This window comes from Mustelus asterias, chromosome 30 (assembly GCF_964213995.1).
Source record: "Mustelus asterias chromosome 30, sMusAst1.hap1.1, whole genome shotgun sequence".
Lineage (NCBI taxonomy): Eukaryota > Metazoa > Chordata > Chondrichthyes > Carcharhiniformes > Triakidae > Mustelus > Mustelus asterias.
The window spans coordinates 18,313,998-18,337,283 of record NC_135830.1 but is presented as its reverse complement, the minus strand read 5'-3'; the positions used below and the strand labels follow the sequence as shown (position 1 = coordinate 18,337,283).

Below are 23,286 nucleotides of genomic sequence, written 5' to 3'. Positions count from 1 at the left end.
ATACAAAATTGGCTTGATGACAGAACAGTAGGAAGTCTCACAACACCAGGTTAAAGTCCAACAGGTTTATTTGGTAGCACAAGCCACAAGCTTTCGGAGCATGGCCCCTTCACCAGGTGAGTGGGAGTTCTGTTCACAAACAGGGCATATATAGATACAAACTCAATTTACAAAATAATGGTTGGAATGCGAGTCTTTGCAGGTAATCAAGTCTTAAAGGTACAGACAATGTGAGTGGAGAGAGGGTTAAGCACAGGTTAAAGAGATGTGTATTGTCTCCAGCCAGGACAGCGAGTGAGATTTTGCAAGCTCAGGCAAGTCGTGGGGGTGACAGATAGTGTGACATTGACCCAAGATCCCAGTTGAGGCCGTCCTTACATGTGCGGAACTTGGCTATCAGTTTTTGCACAGCGATTCTGCGTTGTGTGTCGTGAAGGCTGCCTTGGAGAACGCTTATCCGAAGATCAGAGGCTGAATGCCCTTGACTACTGAAGTGTTCCCCAACAGGAAGAGAACACTCTTGCCTGGTGATTGTCGAGCGATGTTCATTCATCCGTTGTCGTAGTGTCTGCATGGTCTCCCCAATCTACAATGCCTCGGGACATCCTTTACTGCAACATATCAGGGAGACAATGTTGGCCGAGTTGCAAGAGTAGGTACCGTGTACCTCGTAGATGGTGTTCTCACGTGAGATGATGGTATCCGTGTCGATGATCCAGCACGTCTTGCAGAGGTTGCTGTGGCAGGGTTGTGTGGTGTCGTGGTCATTGTTCTCCTGAAGGCTGGGTAGTTTGCTGCGGACAATGGTCTGTTTGAGGTTGTGTGGTTGTTTGAAGGCAAGAAGTGGGGGTGTGGGGATGGCCTTGGCGAGATGTTCCTCTTCATCGATGACATGTTGAAGGCTCCGGAGGAGATGTCGTAACTTCTCCATTCCGGGGAAGTACTGGACGACGAAGGGTACTCTGTCCACCGTGTCCCGTGTTTGTGTTCTGAGGAGGTCGGTGCGGTTGTTCGCTGTGGTGCGTCGGAACTGTCGATCGATGAGTCGAGTGCCATATCCTGTTTTTATGAGGGCGTCTTTCAGCATCTGGAGGTATCTGTTGCGATCCTCCTCATCTGAATAGATCCTGTGTATACGGAGGGCCTGTCCGTAGGGTATGGCTTCTTTAACATGTTTAGGGTGGAAGCTGGAGAAGTGGAGCATTGTGAGGTTCTCCATGGGCTTGCGGTACAGTGAAGTGCTGAGGTGACCGTCCTTGATGACAGAAACCAGAAGGTAGTTGTGGAGAGTTGTTTTTCAAACTGGAGGCCTGTGACCAGCGGTATGCCTCAGGGATCAGTGCTGGGTGCACTGTTATTTGTCATTTATATTAATAATTTGGATGAGAATTTAGTAGGCATATTTTGTAAGTTTGCAGATGACACCAAGATTGGTGGCATAGTGGACAGTGAAGGAGGTTATCTAGGATTGCAACAGGATCTTGATCAATTGGGGCCAGTGGGCTGATGAATGGCAGATGGAGTTTAATTTAGATAAATGCGAGGTGATGCATTTTGGTAGATTGAACCAGGGCAGGACATACTCAGTTAATGGTAGGGCGTCGGGGAGAATTAACCAAGCGGTACAGGTTTATAGCTCCTTGAAAGTGGAGTCACATGTAGACAGAGTGGTGAAGAAGGCATTTAGCATGCTTGGTTTCATTGGTCAGAACATTGAATGCAGGAGTTGGGACATTTTGTTGAAGTTGTACAAGACATTGGTAAGGCCACACTTGGAATACTGTGTGCAGTTCTGGTCACCCTATTATAGAAAGGATATTTTCAACTAGAAAGAGTGCAGAAAAGATTTACTAGGATGCTACCGGGACTTGATGGTGTGAGTTATAAGGAGAGGCTGGATAGACTGGGACTTTATTCTCTGGAGCGTAGGAGGCTGAGGGGTGATCTTATAGAGGTCTATAAAATGAGTGGCATAGATCAGCTAGATAGTCAATATCTTTTCCCAAAGGTACGAGAGCCTAAAACTAGAGAGCATAGGTTTAAGGTGAGAGAGGAGAGATACAAAAGTGTCCAGGGGGGCAATTTTTTCACACAGAGGGTGGTGAGTGCCTGGAACAAGCTGCATTCAAATGGTTATTGGATAAACATATGGATGATATTGGAATAGTGTCGGTTAGATGGGCTTTAGATTGGTTTCACTGGGAGGTGCAACATCGAGGGCCGAAGGGCCTGTACTGCGCTGTAATGTTCTATGTTCTCGATGTAGTAGTAGAGGCGGGTACATTTTTGTCTTTTAAAAAGCGTTTAGACAGTTACATGCGTAAGATTGGTATAGAGGGATATGGGCCAAATGCGAACAATTGGGACTAGTTTAGAGGTTTAAAAAAGGGGGCGGCATAGACAAGTTGGGCTGAAGGGCCTGTTTCCATGCTGTAAACCTCTATGCCTCTGTGAACAGCAGCTTCATTAGTGCAGTATGGGGAGTCATAGATTTCATAGAAACCCTACAGTGCAGAAGGAGGCCATTCGGCCCATCGAGTCTGCACCGACCACAATCCCACCCAGGCCCTACCCCACATATTTACCCACTAATCCCTCTAACCTACACATCCCAGGACTCTAAGGGGCAATTTTTTAACCTGGCCAATCAACCTAACCCGCACATCTTTGGACTGTGGGAGGAAACCGGAGCACCCGGAGAAAACCCACGCAGACACGAGGAGAATGTGCAAACTCCACACAGACAGTGACAGGGATGGTAGGAGATGGATCTTGATCCTTCATGTTTTACCATCCCTGTCAGCAGAATCTCACCCTCGCGTCCCCGGATTCAAAGATATTAGCTGAGACTGGGTCCCGAATGGCAGCGGGATTACCCACAGTCCCGTGCGCCTCGGAAAGCGCTCTATTGTCGGCTGAAAGCAAATGACGGCGGATGCTGGAATTTGAAACCAAAAGAGAAAATGCCGGAAAATCTCAGCAGGTCTGTCAGGAGAGAAAAGAGCTGAGGTTTCCAGTCCAGGACCAAGGGTCGGCTGGACTCCAAACGTCAGCTCTTTGCCCTCAGCAGCGGCTGGTTGTGGGGGTGGTCGGCGCATGCTCGGAGGGAGCGGCCCTCTTTGTTGGCGCATGCTCGGAGGGAGCTGCCCTCTTTGTTGGCGCATGCTCGGAGGGAGCTGCCCTCTTTGTTGGCGCATGCTCGGAGGGAGCTGCCCTCTTTGCTGGCGCATGCTCGGAGGGAGCTGCCTTCTTTGCTGGCGCATGCTCGGAGGGAGCTGCCCTCTTTGCTGGCGCATGCTCGGAGGGAGCTGCTCTCTTTGCTGGCGCATGCGCGGAGGGAGCTGCCCTCTTTGCTGGCGCATGCTCGGAGGGAGCTGCCCTCTTTGTTGGCGCATGCTCGGAGGGAGCTGCCCTCTTTGTTGGAGGTGGTTTGTGGGGAGAAGCCGGAAGCGGCGGACAGTGAGAGTATTGTAAACCCCACCCCGGCACTGACCTTTCACCCGACACCTCACAATGCCCGGGGACTGATTGACGGCAGCTACCGACCAATAAGAGGCGAGGTGGCCGCTGGTGCTCCGGCCAATCAGTGTATGAGGGGCGGGGCTGTGATTGAAGCATGCGCAGTGCTGGAGCAGGAAGGCCTCTTTAAGAATTTCCATCCTGTGCTTCCAGTGAAAAGTTTCCTAAGCTCCTTTTACAGGGAGTGAGAAAAGGGAGGATTTACAGACGGGAAAGTCAGAGCAAACATCACATCAGGTTAGAGCAGAATCCTCCCAGTGCAGAAGGAGGCCATTCTTCCCATCGATTCTACACCGACCACAATCCCATCCAGGCCCTATCCCCATAACCCCATGCATCTACCCTACTAATCCCCCAGACACCAAGGGGCAATTTTAGCATGGTCAACCCACCTAACCTGCATATCTTTGGACTGTGGGAGGAAACCGGAGCACCCGGAGGAAACCCACGCAGACACGGGGAGAATGTGCAGACTCCGCACAGACAGTGACCCGAGCCGGGAATCGAACCCAGATCCCTGGTGCTGTGAGGCAGCAGTACTAATCAGTGTGCCACCGTGCTGGCCCGCTTAGTTTAAATGCGCTTCCACCATGTTGAGGCACCAGCAGATTCATGTGGGGAGAGGCCACATATCTGCTCTGTATATGGCAAGGGATTCACTCAGTCTTCGGGATTTTGCACACACACCAGAGAATTCTCACTGTGGAGAAAGCATTCAGTAACTGGTTCTGACAGTCACTGTATTCATCAGGACCTGAATATCATTGGTTTTGAATGTGGAAGGATAAATGTTTGTTCTGTCTGTGGGGAAAGATTTTGAATATCAGTGTGACTGGAAAAGTGCTGAGACACACACACACACACACACCCGTGTGAGAGTGTTCCAGTGAACTGACCGTGGAAAGATCTTTAACCAGTTGCACAGCCTGAAAAAAAACATCACAGCATTCACAGTGAGGAGAAACTGTACACGTGTTCTGTGTGTGAATGAGGCTTTACTGATCATCAAACCAGGAGAGACACAAGGACATCGGCACCATGGAGAAACCGTGGAAATGTGGGGACTGTGGGAAGGGATTCAATTATCCATCCCAGCTGGAAATTCATCGACGCAGTCACACTGGGGAGAGGCCGTTCATCTGCTCGGTATGTGGAAAGGGATTCACTCAGACAACCAAACTCATTTTGCACCAGCAAATTCACACTGACGACAGGCCATTCAGCTGCACTCACTGTGGCACAAAGTTTAAATGCACCTCCACCCTGCTGAGGCACCAGCAGATTCACAGTGGGGAGAGGCCATACATCTGCTCCGTATGTGGCAAGGGATTCACTCAGTCTTCGGGACTTTGCACACATCAGAGAATTCACACTGCGGAGAAGGCATTTAGCTGTGCTTCCTGTGGAAAGAGGTTCAGGCAGTCATCCGAACTCAATGAACACCAGCAAATTCACACCGGGGAGAGGCCATTCATCTGCTCTGTGTGTGGGAGGGGATTCACTCGGTCATCCCACCTTCTGAGACACCAGCGAGTTCACACTGAGGAGAGACCATTCAACTGCACTTCCTGTGGAAAGAGGTTCAGGCAGTCATCTGACCTCAAAGCACATCAGCGAGTTCACACAGGGGAGAGGCCATTCATGTGCTCTGAGTGTGGAAAGGCATTCACACGGTCATCCCACCTGCTGACACACCAGCACATTCATAAGTGAATCCAGAGGTTAGATTCCGCTGTTATTGTTGCTGTTCCTGGACTGATAAATGTTTGTTCTGTCTGTGGGGAAATGATAGTCTGACAATATTTGGTTTGTTTCTACTGATGTCTACTTTGTCCTGATTTAATCTGAGTTTGTTTACTTGGTTTGGTTTAAGACCATAAGACCATAAGACATAGGAGCGGAAGTAAGGCCATTCGGCCCATCGAGTCCACTCCACCATTCAATCATGGTTGATTTCAACTCCATTTACCCGCTCTCTCCCCATAGCCCTTTATTCCTCGAGAAATCAAGAATTTATCAATTTCTGTCTTGAAGACGCTCAACGTCTCGGCCTCCACAGCCCTCTGTGGCAATGAATTCCACAGACCCACCACTCTCTGGCTGAAGAAATTTCTCCTCATCTCTGTTCTAAAGTGACTCCCTTTTATTCTAAGGCTGTGCCCCCGCGTCCTAGTCTCCCCTGTTAATGGAAACAACTTCCCTACGTCCATCCTATCTAAGCCGTTCATTATCTTGTAAGTTTCTATCAGTTTGACCTAAAAAGAGGACAAACCACTCAACAGTCTGGAGTTTAATATTCTGGAGATTGATGTTTGGGGTTGCAGTGTCCCTTTTTAAATGCACCATCTGTGATCTTCACACATAATTCAAGAACTCTCAACAGGAACTTGTTCACAATATAATTATGAACTTTTCCATCAATGCTTAGTTGCTCTCTGATGCAAAATCTACAATTCAGTGTCTGAGAGGTTCCACTGATTTCTAATCTCCAGTTAGAAAGGGTTGTTAATTCTTCAGGTGAAAAGAACCAGAGAAAAAATGCAAATTGTCTTAAAGCTGCACAAGGAATTTGCTCGCCCATTTTTAAGAAAGATTAAAAATCCTGTTAAAAGAAGCAGGGTGTTGATGAAGAGTACATGAGGCTCTTGGGACGGATTAGTGCAAAGTGTGGGATGTGTGAAAAATATCGGAGACTACCATCACATCCTTCCTTTAGCTCATGAGGAAGTTGCCGTGGGTCTAAAGGTACAAAGACAAGTAATATTTTCATTCTGAACCTTAAAGACATGGTAACTCGATTTAGTCTTTCTCCAATAAAACGCTTCAAGTTTTAAAGTTTATTTACCACAGTAAGGCTTACATTAACACTGCAATGAAGTCACTGTGAAATTCCCCCAGTCGCCACAGTCTGGCGCCTGTTCAGGTCAATGCACCCTAACCAGCACATCTTTCAGAATGTGGGAGGAAAACGGAGCACCCGGAGGAAACCCACGCAGACACGGGGAGAACGTGCAAACTCCACACAGACAGTGACCCGAGCCGGGAATCGAACCCGGGTCATTGGCGCTGTGAAGCAGCAGTGCCAACCACTGTGTCGCCCCACGTCAAGGACAAAAGGGTGATTCGAGACAAAGTCATGGAGAAATGGACAGGGACTGGACCTGGGACACCAGCTAAGTTTCTGACTGATAATTGGAGGGGAATTTGTTAATGATGGGTTTGGAGACGTTTGTGAAAACATGAGTATTCTGGTCATGAACACGGCAGCTGGAAGTCCTTTCAGCGATGGACTCTGTGAAAGGAATCACGCGGTGACCGATGAAATGCTGCAGAAAATCTCAGCTGATCAGCCAAACTGCAAGTTGATAACTGCACTGGCCTGGACGGTTCAGGGAACGAATTCACTTCAGATGGTTGGAGGATATAATCCCTATCAATTGGTCAATGGGAGAAATCCCAAATTGCCCTCTGCGCTGGGCGATAGACTTCCTGCTTTAGTAGGGACGCAATTTGTTCCATTTTTAATCATCATTTATCAGATTGTTTCATGAAAAGAAGTGCTCGAATTGAGAAATTAAGTGGGGATCCTCAAAGAGGATGTCTTGTCATGTAACACTTTGTTCAAAATAAGGAAAATCATATTCTTTCTTTGATTCATTGTGAAATATGTTACTGTGTATGGTGATGACAGTAAGAGCTTTAACAACACCAGGTTAAAGTCCAACAGGTTTATTTGGCAGCAAATACCATTAGCTTTCGGAGCGCTGCTCCTTCGTCAGATGGAGTGGAAATGTGCTCTCAAACAGGGCACAGAGACACAAAAATCAAGTTACAGAATACTGATTAGAATGCGAATCCCTACAGCCAACCAGATCTTAAAGGTACAGACAATGTGGGTGGAGGGAGCATTAAACACAGGTTAAAGAGATGTGTATTGTCTCCAGACAGGACAGCTAGTGAGATTCTGCAAGTCCAGGAGGCAAGCTGTGGGGTTTACTGATAATGTGACATAAATCCAACATCCCGGTTTAGGCCATCCTCACGTGTGCGGAACTTGGCGATCAGTGATGACACCAGTCGGGATTGTTAACGTGTGAGGAGAAATTTAAATAGCCAGTGATTAACAAAGAATTACGCCACAAGATTCCACATTTTTAAACAAGACCAAAATTTATTTATAAAACAATATTAAAAAACCAGCACTATGAACATAACACTTTAGTTCATAAAGATTTATGGTACGAATCCAGTTCCCTTGTACTTAATTATAGTCATCGAGGTTTACAGCATGGAAACAGGCCCTTCGGCCCAACTTGTCCATGCCGCCCTTTTTCTTTTTAAACCCCGAAGCTAGTCCCAATTGCACGCACTTGGCCCATATCCCTCTTACCTATGTAACTGTCTAAATGCTTTTTAAAAGACAAAATTGTACCTCTGGCAGCTTGTTCCAGACACTCACTACCCTCTTGTGAAAAAATTGCCCTTCTGGACACTTTTGTATCTCTCCCCTCTCACCTTAAACCTATGCCCTCTAGTTTTAGACTCCCCTATCTTTGGGAAAAGATATTGACTATCTGGCTGATCTGTGCCCCTCATTATTTTATAGACCTCTATAAAGTCACCCCTCAGCTTCCTACGCTCCAGAGAATAAAGTCCCAGTCTATCCAGCCTCTCCTTATAACTCAAACCATCAAGTCCCAGTACCATCCTAGTAAATCTTTTCTGCACTCTTTCTAGTTTAATAATATCCTTTCTATAATAGGGTGACCAGAACTGTACACAGTATTCCAAGTGTGGCCTTACCAATGTCTTGTACAACTTCAACAAGACGTCCCAACTCCTGTATTCAATGTTCTGACCAATGAAACCAAGCATGCCGAATGCCTTCTTCACCACTCTGTCCACCTGTGACTCCACTTTCAAGGAGCTATGAACCTGTATCCCTGGATCTCTTTTTTCTATAACTCTCTCCAATGCCCTCCCATTAACTGAGTAAGTCCTGCTAATATCTTTAAGGTTCATTCACCTCTCGTCCTGGGACCATCCTGAAGGTATGCCAAAGCTCTCAGAATTCAATTTAATTATCCTCAGTTTTCCAGCTATTCTCCAAGATCTTACAGGGGAGCTGCTATTGGCTTTTGGCTAAAAAAAAGTCAACCTTTCCATTGAGATCTCAAAACTGTGGACTCCTCAGTTTAAGCATGGGTTTCACTGCCTTCTTGTTGAGGGATTTAAACATTGGGAACACCCCTGGTTCATAATGACCCTCTAGGCTTCTAGTCTCACAGCTGGTTCACAGCTCCTGGTCCCACAGTTCCCGCTGATTGACCAAGCTGCCCGCAAACCTCTCTGTGAGGCAAAGAAAAGGTCAATAGGGGTCATTCATCCTTTACGTGGTCTCACCATCAACTCTGACTTGTTGAATCAACAAAGGCTGCCTCTTAACTTTCATTAACCCAGGCCTGTTTCCCATGCATTTACACCAGAGGTGTGTTTCCCAGTTCGTCAACAAATGTTTCCATGTCTCGTCATTTAAAAGAATTCCAATCTCCAACCTAAAAGTTATTTTCCAAAACACATAAGTGAATCGTGTGGAGGACGGAGAAGATCTGCAGAGAGATTTGGACAGGCTGAGTGAGTGGGCGAGGATATGGCAAATGGAGTATAACGTTGATAAATGCGAGGTTATACACTTTGGAGGAAATAATAACAAATGGGATCACTATCTCAATGGAAACAAATTAAAACATGCTACCGTGCAAAGGGACCTGGGGGTCCTTGTGCATGAGACGCAAAAGCCCAGTCTGCAGGTACAACAAGTGATCAAGAAGGCAAATGGGATGTTGGCCTATATTGCGAGGGGGATAGAATATAAAAGCAGGGATGTCTTGATGCACCTGTACAGGGCATTGGTGAGGCCGCAGCTGGAATACTGTGTGCAGTATTGGTCCCCTTATATGAGGAAGGATATATTGGCATTGGAGGGAGTGCAGAGAAGGTTCACCAGGTTGATACCGGAGATGAGGGGTTTGGATTATGAGGAGAGGCTGAGGAGATTGGGTTTGTACTCGTTGGAGTTTAGAAGGATGAGGGGGGATCTTATGGAGACTTATAAGATAATGCGGGGGCTGGATAGGGTGGAGGCGGAGAGATTCTTTCCACTTAGTAAGGAAGTTAAAACTCGAGGACACAGCCTCAAAATAAAGGGGGGTCGGTTTAAGACAGAGTTGAGGAGGAACTTCTTCTCCCAGAGGGTGGTGAATCTCTGGAATTCTCTGCCCACTGAGGTGGTGGAGGTTACCTCGCTGAATATGTTTAAAGCGCGGATGGATGGATTCCTGAGCGGTAAGGGAATTAAGGGTTATGGGGATCAGGCGGGTAAGTGGTACTGATCCACGTCAGATCAGCCATGATCTTATTGAATGGCGGGGCAGGCTCGAGGGGCTAGATGGCCTACTCCTGCTCCTATTTCTTATGTTCTTATATGAATGATGAAACTAGGTAGTTGTGTAACCCCCTGCTGATCACTACACGGGGCTACTATTTAACTGTTCGATTTACATGATCCTGAATTCCTAGCAGTTGATGGTGAGCTGGCTAAATTTCCTGTTTACCCATAAAGGCCAGTACAGGCTTGTATGGAAAGGATTTGAGTATGTTTAGCTCGGTGCCTCCAAAAATGGTATTGAGATAAACCTTATAATGAGAAAAGGTTTGGAACAACAAGGTAAACGGAATAACAAAAAAATTTAATAACAAATATAATTAGCAGATATAAACAAGTAAAGAATCCCAACTGAAGATTTTCCAATTAGCAGTTTCAACCTGAGAAATGTTCAGAATATCACCAAGCACTTTGAATTTTAAACGTTGGGGCCCATCCGTTGGCGCACATCTGAAGAAAACCACATTCTGTTACCGTTCCTGTCTGATAGTCCTCACTTAACCCCGACACATACACAGTCCATTCGGGTCTACGAGAGGGAAGATGATGGAGCAAGCACACGAGGCAGAGGTGCCGCGAGCTATCTGTGTAGTAACGCAGGTCCAGTGCGCTGAAGGCTGTCCTCCTCGACAGTCATGAAAAACCAAGCAGTTCTACCGGAGAAAGATTCACTTCGAACTGACTTTTTGCTGCCTCTGAAAAGCTTCTCTTCAAAAACGTGGCTGTCCCTCTTCTGCACACTCCCTCCTCAGCTGCTTCACTTCCTGGCACCTTTTTTTTCCCTCCCGCCCCCAGAGCAATCCCACTGGCACAGCCCACATCACTCAACCAACAGCATCCTGTTCACAGCACCCGCCCGGCAAACAGGACACCGAAACCCACCGGGGACAAAGAACACTGGTAAACGTCTTCCCCACAAATTTTCCTCAGTCCCTTACAGTTGCAATAGCTGGCAGGAGCACGATGGGCGGAATGACCTTTGTCTGTGCTCTTTGAGCATTGAAAGGCAGAGGCTTGGTCTTCAGTTGTGGATGACATTAAAGAAAGCAGCATCTCCCCTTCTCTGTATGTTTAGTTTAATACAAATCTCCTCTGGAAGTGGCAGATAGGATTTAATAAGGAGAAGTGTGAGGGGTGTGATTTGGCAGAAGGGACAGGGGGAGGAAATATAGGCTGAATGACAAGTTCTACAGAGTGAACAGGGACAGAGGTAGCTGCGGGTTCATGTGCAGAGCTCATTGAAGGTGACAGAGCTACTGGGAGAAAAATTCAGCAAAGCAAATGGGAGCTTCAGATAAGAACATAAGAAATAGGAGCAGGAGTAGGCCATCTAGCCCCTCGAGCCTGCCCCGCCATTCAATAAGATCATGGCTGATCTGACGTGGATCAGTACCACTTACCCGCCTGATCCCCATAACCCTTAATTCCCTTACCGCTCAGGAATCCGTCCATCCGCGCTTTAAACATATTCAGCGAGGTAGCCTCCACCACCTCAGTGGGCAGAGAATTCCAGAGATTCACCACCCTCTGGGAGAAGAAGTTCCTCCTCAACTCTGTCTTAAACCGACCCCCCTTTATTTTGAGGCTGTGTCCTCTAGTTTTAACTTCCTTACTAAGTGGAAAGAATCTCTCCGCCTCCACCCTATCCAGCCCCCGCATTATCTTATAAGTCTCCATAAGATCCCCCCTCAGCCTTCTAAACTCCAACGAGTACAAACCCAATCTCCTCAGCCTCTCCTCATAATCCAAACCCCTCATCTCCGGTATCAACCTACCGATAGAGAGATATTAATTACAAAGGCAGCAACGTTGTGCTGGACATTTGTAAAACTCTGGTTAGGCCACAACTAGAGTATTGTGTCCAGTTCTGGTCACTGCATTTTAGGATGTGAGAGTCATGAGGAGGGTGCAGAGGAGATTTACCAGAATGGTTCCAGGGTTGAGGAATCGCAGAATTGTTAAGGGCGCGGAAGGGAGCCATTTGGCCCATCATGTCTGCACCAGCTCTCCAAACGAGCATGATGGTTTGGGGACATTTTCCCGCTTTTTTCCCATACTCTGGCATTTTGTTGCCATTGTAGCTACAAGTTTAAGTGGGAGAAAAGTGGGCTTGTTCTCTCTGGAGAAAAGGGGGGGGTTTGCAGGGCGATTTGATGGAGGTGCAGAAGTTTATGTTTAGACAAGGTGAACAAAGAAAACCTGTTCCCATCAGCCGATGGTGCAAGGAGGAGGGGGGCACAGATTGAAGGTTTTGGTCAAGAAATGTAAGGGGGGGATGTGAGGAAGAATATTTTTACACTGCGAGTGGCAATGAGCCGGAACACTCTGCCCATGAGGGGAATGGAAGGAGAGAAAACAAACATTTTGGAAATGAAATTGGATGGGTACTTGTGAGAACTTTCAAGGTTACGGGGATATATTGGGAAAATGAGACTGGTGTGCTTTCCAGAGAGCTAGCATGGTCTCGGTGGGTGAATGGCCTCATTTCCTACACTAATGACCCTGTGATCTAAATTTCAAGAGCTCCAGTATCTCGAACTCATCCTTGGTGCCATTCTCCGATCCAGCCTCTCGAAGAACTTTACATACTCCCTTCAACGTGAGGCCCATATATAGGGATCCATTCTAGAGGGATATTATTGAAAAGCAGGAAGGTTCTGTTCCGCTTGTTAGAACCAGGGTTAGACTACACTGGGAGCACTGTCAACATTTGTGATCTCCATTTAGAAAAAGGAAATAGAGGCACTGGAGAAGGAGCAACAAAGGTTCACAAGAATAATCCCAGAACTGAGAGCATTTAACCCTCAGGAAAGGCTGGGGCTGCTTTTCTCTGGAAAAGAGAAGACTGAAGGGTGACCTGATGGAAGTCTTTAAGATTATGAAGGGGTTCAATAATCCAATAGGGATTTCAGGAGAAACCTCTTTACCCAGCGAGTGGTGAGAATGTGGAACTCACCACCACAGCGAGTGGTTGAGGAGAACAGCACGAATACATTGAAGGGGAAGCGAGATACATACATGAGGGAGAAAGGAATATAGAACATAAGAACATAAGAAATAGGAGCAGCAGTAGGCCATCTAGCCCCTCGAGCCTGCCCCACCATTCAATAAGATCATGGCTGATCTGAAGTGGATCAGTTCCACTTACCCGCCTGATCCCCATAACCCCTAATTCCCTTACCGATCAGGAATCCATCTGTCTGTGATTTAAACATATTCAACCAGGTAGCCTCCACCACTTCAGTGGGCAGAGAATTCCAGAGATTCACCACCCTCCGAGAGAAGAAGTTCCTCCTCAACTCTGTCCTAAACTGACCCCCCTTTATTTTGAGGCTGTGCCCTCTAGTTCTAGTTTCCTTTCTAAGTGGAAAGAATCTCTCCACCTCTACCCTATCCAGCCCCTTCATTATCTTATAGGTCTCTATAAGATCCCCCCTCAGCCTTCTAAATCCCAACGAGTACAAACCCAATCTGCTCAGCATATAAGGATATGCTGATGGGGGGGAGATGAAGAGGGGTGGGTGGAGGCTCATGTGGAGCATAAATACTGACACAGACCAATTGAGCTGACTGGCCCGGCCCTGTGCTGTAGACTCAATGGAACAGAGACAAATGTATTTATTTTAGGTCAATGTGTAGTGGTAGGAAAAATACTATTTATTATCCAGGATAAAACATATTCTATCAGCTTTTGTGGATCATTTCCGTGGAAATGTGCTCTCCCAGGCTCAAAGAGCATCAGTCCACTGGAAGCAAAATCGTGAGACCGGCCAGTCCAGCAGAAAGAAACCCTCTGACCCTCCCACTTCAGGTATCAGATTGAACATGGTTCAGTCCTGGATGTGATTAACAGCAGCAATAACAGCAGAATCCCCAACCCCTGTCGTCACTTATGGACTTGCTGCTGTCTCAGCAGGTTGGATAACTGAGTGAATCCTTTACCACAGTCGGAGCAGGTGAGTGGTCTCTCCCCAGTGTGAACTGGCCGGTGTAAGCGGGGGGTGTATGAATCACGGAATCATGTCTCACACTGAGAGCAGGTGACAGTTCTCTCCCTGCTGTCAGCTCGCTGGCGCCTCAGCAAATTAGATAAATGACCGAATCCCTTCCCGTATTCATTGCAGGTGAACGGCCTCTCCCCAGTGTGAATTCGCTGGTGTCCCAGCAGGTTGGATGAATCATTGAATCCCTTCCCACAATAAGAGCAGGTGAATGGCCTCTCCCCGGTGTGAACTTGCTGATGTCTCAGCTGGTTGGATGACTGCACAAGTCCCTTCCCACTGTCCGAGCAGGTGAACGGCCTCTCCCGATATGACTACGTTGATGAGTTTCCAGTGCAGAGGGTGTACGGAATCCCTTCCCATAGTCCCCACATTTCCACAGTTTCTCCACAGTACATGTGTCCTTGTGCCCCTCCCAAGTTCAACGATCAGCTAAAGCCTCATCAACGCAAAACACTGTAAATGGTGCGAGGTTTTAACAGGTGATGTCACAACTTTATACTCTTCCACAGTCAGTTCACTGGAACACTCTCACTCAGGGGTGTGTGTGTGTGTGTCTTGGTGCCAGTCACACTGATGTTTAAAATCTTTTGAAGCTGACTGAACAGAGAAACATTTCTCCTTTGAGAGTCAAAGGCCGATGATATTCAGCTCCTAGTGAAGTGAGTGATTCTGTCAGGTCTTGACGTGATTTCTGCTTTGAGCTTTCTGCTTCCAAATCCTCCACCACAAAAAGGAGTTTACAAAAGTCATCACAGTCAGTACAGGATGGACATTCAGAACAGACAATTCTAGTTTCTGTGGAACATTCTTTCCTCTCTCATTCTAAGTAAAGCTGTAAATCTCCATCCCACAGGTTCCCTCTCTGCTCTCACTCTGCTGTCCCAATGTTCAGCCTCCCAATTCCCCTGAAGGTGACAATTCACGCTGATTGACATATCCATGCTCACTGCTTCTTGTCGAGGACGCAGTCCTAAAAATCCAGATGCCGACTGCTGGACCAAAAACTTGTGTTTAGATTCAATCTTTTTGGCCAACCAAATAAACTAAATCAAGTTAACAAGGGGACAAATTAAAATGGGCATCTCCCAAAAGGAGTGCAACCACCCAAAACAAAAGACAAAGTGGAAAGGAAACTTAAAGCATCAAATCAAAGTGTGATTAAAGAGGTCAATAATGCACCCCAGTCTCCCTGCGGTGCCCAGCGGGCACAGAAGGTGTTAACGGTGCCCTCGGACACCGAATGCCCAGGCCCTAGACCAGAATTTATTGAAAATACCTAGAAAACATCAAAGGGATTAGACAAAGACAACATGGATTTACGAAAGGGAAATCACCCCTGAGAAACATACTGGGGATTTTTGAGGATGTCACCAGTAAAATAGACAAGGTGAACCAGTGGAGGCGGTGTGTTTGGATTTTCAGAAAGCTTTTGATAGAGACTCAAATAAGAGATTAGTGTACAAAATTAAAGACCAAAGAATGGAGTAATATATTGGCTCCTTAGCTATGAGGAGAGATTGGGTAGACTGGGGTTGTTCTCCTTGGAAAGACGGAGAATGAGGGGAGATCTAATAGAGGTATACAAGATTATGAGGGGTATAGATAGGGTGAACAGTGGGAAGCTTTTTCCCAGGTCGGAGGTGACGATCACGAGGGGTCACGGGCTCAAGCTGAGAGGGGCGAAGTATAACTCAGATATCAGAGGGACGTTTTTTACACAGAGGGTGGTGGGGGCCTGGAATGCGCTGCCAAGTAGGGTGGTGGAGGCAGGCACGCTGACATCGTTTAAGACTTACCTGGATAGTCACATGAGCAGCCTGGGAATGGAGGGATACAAACGATTGGTCTAGTTGGACCAAGGAGCGGCACAGGCTTGGAGGGCCGAAGGGCCTGTTTCCTGTGCTGTACTGTTCTTTGTTCTTTGTTTGAGAATTGGTTAGCAGACAGGAAACAGAAAGTAGGAGTAAATGGATCTCTTTCAAAGTGGCAGGTGGTGACTGGTGGGGTCATGCAGGGACCAGTGCTTGGACCCCAACTACTCACAATATGCATCAATGATTTGGATGAGGGAACCAAATGTAATTTTTCCAGGTTTGCTGACGACATGAAACTTGGCAGGAATGAGAGTGGTGAGGAGGATACAAAAGATGTCAAGATGATTTCGACAAGTTGAGTGAATGGGTAAATATGTGGCAGATGCAGTTTAACGTGGATAAATGTGACGTTATCCATTTTGGACAGAGAAACAGAATGGAAGAGTATAATTTAAAAGGTGATAGATTGGGAAATGTTGGACAAAGGGATCTGGGTGTCACTGAAAGCAAACATGCAGTAACAAGAAGCACTTTGGAAGATAAATGGTTTGTTGGCCTTCATTGCAAGAGGACATGAGTACAGGAGCAAGGATGCCTCACTGTAGCTGTACAGGGCCTTGGTGAGACCACACCTGGAGGTTTGGTCTCCTTATCTAAGAAATGATATATTTGCCACAGAGGGAATGCAGCAAAGGTTCATCAGATACAACAATCCTGTCATCACAGGAATCATATGTGGAGAGATTGGGTTGACCGGGCCTGTGTTTACTGGAATTTAGAAGAATGAGACAGGATCTCAGTGAAACGGATAAAATTCTGACAGGGCCGGACAGATTGGATGCAGGGAAGTTGTTTCCTCTGGCTGGGGGTGTCTACAACAAGGGATCACTATCTCAGGATACAGGGGAGACCCATTTAGGAATAAGATGAGAAAAAACATCGTCACTGAACAGGGTGAACCTGCGGAATTCTCTACCAAAGAAAGCTGTGGAGACCATAAGACCATGAGACATGGGAGCAGAATGAGGCCACTCGGCCCATCGAGTCTGCTCCACCATTCAATCATGGCCGATATTTTTCTCATCCCCCATTCTCCTGCCTTTTCCCCATAACCCCTGACCCCCTTAGGCCAAGTCACCGAATATATTCAAGAAGGAAATAGATAGATTTGTAGTCTCTAAAAGTGTCAAGGTTAATGGGAGAGCGTGGAGCATGGTGTTGAGATAGAAGATAAGCCATGATCATATTGAATGGCGGAGCAGGCTCGAAGGGCCAAATGGCCTCCTCTTGCTCCTAATTTCATAGAATCATTCAGCACATTAGAAACACATGAACTCCCACCTAATCCCATCTGCCAGCACTTGGCCCATAGCCCTAAATGTTATCACACCAAGTACTCATCCAGATACTTTTTGAAGGATGAGGGGTAACCCGCCTCTACCACCCTCCCAGGCAGCGCTTTCCAGACCGTCACCACCCTCTAGGTAAAAAATGTTTTTCCTCACATCCCCCACTAAACCTCCTGCCCCTCACCTTGAATCTATGTCCCCTCCTGACCCTTCAATTAAGGGGAACAGCTGCTCCTGATCCACTCTGTCCATGTCCCTCATAATCATGTACACCTCGATCGCCCCTCAGTCTTCTCTGCTCCAACAAAAACAACTCAAGTCTATCCAACCTCTCTTCATATCTTAAATGTTCCATCCCAGGCAGCATCCAAGTGAATTTCCTCTGCACCCCCTCCAGTGCAATCACATCCTTCCTATAATATGGCGACCAGAACTGCACACAGTGCTCCAGCTGGGGTCTCAAAGTCCGATACAACTCCAGCATGACTTCCCTGCTTTTGTAATCTATGCCTTGATTGACAAAGGCACAGATTACAAAAGCCTTACCCACCAAATGCCTTATACACCACCCTACTAACATGCCCTACTGCTTTCAAAGATCTGTGGACAAACACGCCAAGGTCCCTTCATTCCACAGAACTTCTGAGTGCCCCACCATTCATTGAGTACCTCCTTGTCAAATTACTCCTTTCAAAGTTTATCACCTCACACTTTTCAGGGTTAAATTCCATCTGCCACTTATCTGCTCATCTGACCATTCCGTTTAAATCTTCTTGTCGCCCAAGACACTTTGCTTCACTGTTAACCATCCAGCCAATCTTTGTGTGATCTGCAAACTTACTAATCCTACCCCACCCTCCCCCCCACATAGTCATCTATGTCCTTTATATAAATGACGAATAATAGGGGACCCAACACAGATCCCTGTGGCTCACCACTGGACACTGGCTTCCAGTCACTAAGTAAGAAGTTTAACAACACCAGGTTAAAGTCCAACAGGTTTATTTGGTAGCAAAAGCCACACAAGCTTTCGGAGCTCTAAGCCCCTTCTTCAGGTGAGTGGGAATTCTGTTCACAAACAGAGCTTATAAAGACACAGACTCAATTTACATGAATAATGGTTGGAATGCGAATACTTACAACTAATCAAGTCTTTAAGAAACAAAACAATGTGAATGGAGAGAGCATCAAGACAGGCTAAAAAGATGTGTATTGTCTCCAGACAAGACAGCCAGTGAAACTCTGCAGGTCCACGCAACTGTGGGAGTTACAAATAGTGTGACATGAACCCAATATCCCGGTTGAGGCCGTCCTCGTGTGTGCGGAACTTGGCTATCAGTTTCTGCTCAGCGACTCTGCGCTGTCGTGTGTCGCGAAGGCCGCCTTGGAGAACGCTTACCCGAATATCAGAGGCCGAATGCCCGTGACCGCGTCCAGTCACTAAAGCAGCCTTCTGTCATCACCCTCTGTCTCCTGCAACTGAGCCAATTTTGAATCCACTATATCAAATTACCCTGTATCTCATGTGAATATACCTTCGACACAAGTCTCCCATGTGGGACCTTGTCAAAGGCTTTGCTGAAATCCAGATGAACCACATCGACAGCAGAACGCTCGTGTTGTGGGGAAACTTCAAGGTGTTTTGACTGAGACAAATCAAAACTCACAAGGCAAGTATCCCTGTGCAAAGATGTAACAAAATTTATTTAACATAAAATATAAAAACAAACAAAAACAAACGTACAGCCGACCGGAGACTTCCAAAAGGGTTAAAAGCTCTGAGGAATAGAGCCACAGAGGGATCTGGGAATACAGGTACAGAATTCCCTAAAAGTGACGTCACAGGTGGATAGGGTCGTAAAGAGTGCCTTTGGTACATTGGCCTTTATAAATCGGAGTATTGAGTATAAAAGTTGGAGTGTTATGGTAAGGTTATATAAGGCATTGGTGAGGTCAAATTTGGAGTATTGTGTACAGTTTTGGTCACCTAGTTACAGGAAGGATGTAAATAAGGTTGAAAGAGTGCAGAGAAGGTTCACAAGGATGTTGCCGGGACTTGAGAAGCTGAGTTACAGAGAGAGATTGAATAGGCTGGGACTTTATTCCCTGGAGCGTAGAAGATTGAGGGGAGATTTGATAGAGGTGTATGAGATTTTGATGGGTATAGATAGAGTGAATGCAAGCAGGCTTTTTCCGCTGAGGCTAGGGGAGAAAAAAACCAGAGGGCATGGGTTAAGGGTGAAAGGAGAAAAGTTTAAAGGGAATATTAGGGGGGGCTTCTTCACGCAGAGAGTGGTGGGAGTGTGGAATGAGCTGCCGGATAAAGTGGTAAGTGCATTTTAACATTTAAGAAAAACTTGGACGGGTTGATGGATGAGAGGGGTGTGGAGGGATATGGTCCAAGTGCAGGTCAGTGGGACTAGGCAAAAAATGGTTCGGCACAGACAAGAGGGGCCAAAAGGCCTGTTTCTGAGCTGTAATTTTCTATGGTTCTAGGTGGGATGACTGAGTGAATCCCTTCCCACACTGAGGGCAGGTGAATGGTCTCTCCCCAGTGTGACTGCGTCGATGAGTTTCCAGGTCAGATGGATAACTCAACGCTTCCCCACAATCCCCACATTTCCACAGCTTCTCCCCAGTGTGACGGTGCTTGTGCCTCGACAGGCCAGATGATCGACTGAAGCCTCGTCCACACACACAACACGTGTATGGTTTCTCCTCACTCTGAACAGTGCTTTTCCCTTCCATGTTTAAAATTCAATGATATTCAGGATCACGATAAATTTGTATGACTCTGTTAGCTCCTGGTGCGGTGTTTGGTTTCAGTTTCCCAACTGCAAATCCTCCTCTTCTTGCACCCTGTGAAATTGATTTAATGATGTGGAGATGCCGGCGTTGGACTGGGGTAAACACAGTAAGAAGTTTAACAACACCAGGTTAAAGTCCAACAGGTTCATTTGGTAGCAAAAGCCACACAAGCTTTCGGAGCTCCAAGCCCCTTCTTCAGGTGAGTGCAGGGGCTTGGAGCTCCGAAAGCTTGTGTGGCTTTTGCTACCAAATGAACCTGTTGGACTTTAACCTGGTGTTGTTAAAACTCTTACTGTGTCCACTCAACATGATGTGGAGATGCCGGCGTTGGACTGGGGTAAACACAGTGAGAAGTTTAACAACACCAGGTTAAAGTCCAACAGGTTTATTTGGTAGCAAAAGCCACACAAGCTTTCGGAGCTCCAAGCCCCTTCACTCACCTGAAGAAGGGGCTTGGAGCTCCGAAAGCTTGTGTGGCTTTTGCTACCAAATAAACCTGTTGGACTTTAACCTGGTGTTGTTAAACTTCTTATTAAATTGATTTAAAACAGGAGTGAGAGAGAACCCACAAAAACACAAAGGCAGCTTGTGAAATTGAGCTGAATGAATCTGGTCATTTGTGGGGCCGGCACTGGGAAAAGGTGACCAGGAAAACTACTGGATTGTCACAAAACTCAACTGATTTACTGATGTCCTTCAGGGATAGGAACCTACCACCTGGGTCTGTACAGACTCAGGTCTCCTTAAGGAGAGTACAAGGCAGAGAGAGAGAGAATGGGGAGTAACGCGAGAGGTGAGGTTGTGGGGGGATGGGGGAGGTGCTGGTGATGGAAGGAGGAGAGGAATTTTACACATCTATAACACAGCTAGAGCTTTGACAGAATCTCCCAAACCCTCAACTTCCACCACCTGGAAGAATCAGGATCACAAGTGTTTACGAACACCTCTAAATTCACCTTGAAGTCTCACACACCAGGGGATTTTCACAGTAACGTCACTGCAGTGTTAATATAAGCCTACTCATGACATGAATAAATGAACTTAAAAAAAAACTTTAACCGCACTGTCCTGACTTATCCGACATCCAGTACTGGATGAACAGATATTTTACATATTGGGAAGACTGAAGCATCATCTTCAGTCTTCCCAAAATGTTCACTAGGCTGACTCCTGCGATGAGGGGGTTTGGCTTCTGAGGAAAGGTGGAGCAGGTTGGGTCTTTACCCACTGGAATTTAGAAGAATGAGAGATGATCTTGGTGAAGCATAAGATTCTAGGGGAGCTTGACAGGGTAGATTCTTTGAGGATGTTTCCCCTCATGGAGTAATATAGAATTATGGAACAGTTAAGCTCCATCTGTCTGAAATGAGCGAGAACAGTGACAATGATGGCAGCAATTCAGACCAATTCAGTTATGGAAGGAAAAAAGAAAAGAAAAGTGGACAGTGAGTGCTGCCTGTTTAATGAAGAATGGGGTGTAAAGTACTTCTTTGTAGAAGCAGGTGATAAAGCCTTGTGTGTCATATGCAACGAAACTGTTGCAGTTTTGAAGGAGTACAATGTACGTCGGCACCATGAGACCAAACATGGACCAAGTTATTCCCAATTCACAGGAACACAGCGTTCGGAAACATTTGAATCAATGCAACGCAGGTTGCTTTCCCAACAAGCTTTCTTTACACACAAGATAACTGAAAATGAAGCTTTAACCAGGGCCAGTCACAAACTAGCCTTTGTGTTGGCTAAAAGAGGAAAGCCATTCACCGATGGAGATCTCATCAAAGAGTGTATAACGGAAGCAGTGGAAGAGTTATGCCCAGAAAAAGCTCAAAATCATCAGTCTTGCACCAAATACTGTTGCTCGTAGAATTGAGGATATAGGAAGCAATATATTTCATCAAATTGCAGACAAAGCAAGACATTTTCAGTTGTATTCTCTCGCACTTGATGAATCGACTGATGTGTGTGACACATCACAACTCCTAGTATTCATCCGTGGCGTCGACAGTAAATTTAATGTGACACAAGAATTAGCAAGGGCGGCACGGTAGCACAGTGGTTAGCACTGCTGCTTCACGGCTCCAGGGACCCGGGTTCGATTCCCGGCTCGGGTCACTGTCTGTGTGGAGTTTGCACATTCTCCTCGTGTCTGCGTGGGTTTCCTCCGGGTGCTCCGGTTTCCTCCCACAGTCCAAAGATGTGCGGGTTAGGTTGATTGGCCAGGTTAAAAATTGCCCCTTAGAGTCCTGATGCGTAGATTAGAGGGATTAGTGGGTAAATATGTGGGGGTAGGGCCTGGGTGGGATTGTGGTCGGTGCAGACTCGATGGGCCGAATGGCCTCCTTCTGCACTGTAGGGTTTCTATAATTCTATAATAAATAAAATCAGTGCATAGCATGCACAGCACAGTAACTGGAGAAGATGTCTTCAAAGAATTGCAAAAAACTGTGTTAGAATATAACCTGGAGTGGAATAAACTGCAATGCGTGACAATTGATGGAGGAAAGAACATGTCTGGGGTGAAGAAAGGTTTGGTTAGACAAATCACAAAAGCTTGTGAGGTTGGTGGATTCTCAAAGCCCATGTTTCTGCATTGCATTATCCATCAACAAGCATTGTGCGGAAAATATGTGGATATGTCTTGCGTTCTGAAACCTGTTGTTTCAACAGTGAATTTCATTTGATCTCACGGGCTTAATCATCGCCAGTTTCGTGATTTTCTGAAAGAAACTGATTCTGAGTTCGGTGACTTGCCTTATTATACAGCAGTTCGATGGCTTAGTTGTGGAAAGGTTCTATCACAGTTCTTTCAGCTCAGAGAGGAAATTGATTCCTTTCTCACAGAGAAGAATCGACCCGAACCACTTTTATCAAACACTGACTGGCTTTGGAAATTGGCATTTTTTTGCAGGCATGACAGGCCATATGAATCAATTGAATCTGAAGTTGCAAGGTGAAACAAATTTGATTTGTGATCTATTCGCGCGTGTCAAGGCATTCAGGGCAAAACTGATGCTATTTCAAGGACAGCTGAAAGTTCATAACTTGGTTCATTTTCCATGTTGTGAAAAATTTCATGAAGAAAGTGAAGCAGAATTTCCTTCTTCATTTGCAACAGAAATCATTAAGGATTTGCAAAAACAATTTCAGGAACGATTTTCTGATCTTGATGGAAACACAGATGAAATAAAGCTGTTTCAAAATCCATTTGGCTGCAATGTTGAAACACTCCCAAATCAGTTTCAAATGGAAATTATTGATCTCCAATCAGATGACATGCTGAAAGACAAGTATAAAGAAGGAAATCTGATCCAATTTTATAAATCTTTGCAGCCTGAGCAGTTTCC

General features: G+C 46.2%; 1 protein-coding gene across 1 annotated transcript in view; it reads left to right on the top strand.

The window, feature by feature from the left end:
• The window catches only part of LOC144480929 (uncharacterized), a 98,611-nt gene that overhangs the window by 5,715 nt on the left and 69,610 nt on the right, over positions 1-23,286 (top strand). The window contains 5 exon segments of the mRNA XM_078200553.1: positions 3,071-3,418; positions 4,534-4,985; positions 5,070-5,228; positions 8,536-8,570; positions 12,486-12,563. Of these exon segments, the coding sequence (XP_078056679.1) occupies positions 3,071-3,418; positions 4,534-4,985; positions 5,070-5,228; positions 8,536-8,570; positions 12,486-12,563 (1,072 nt within the window).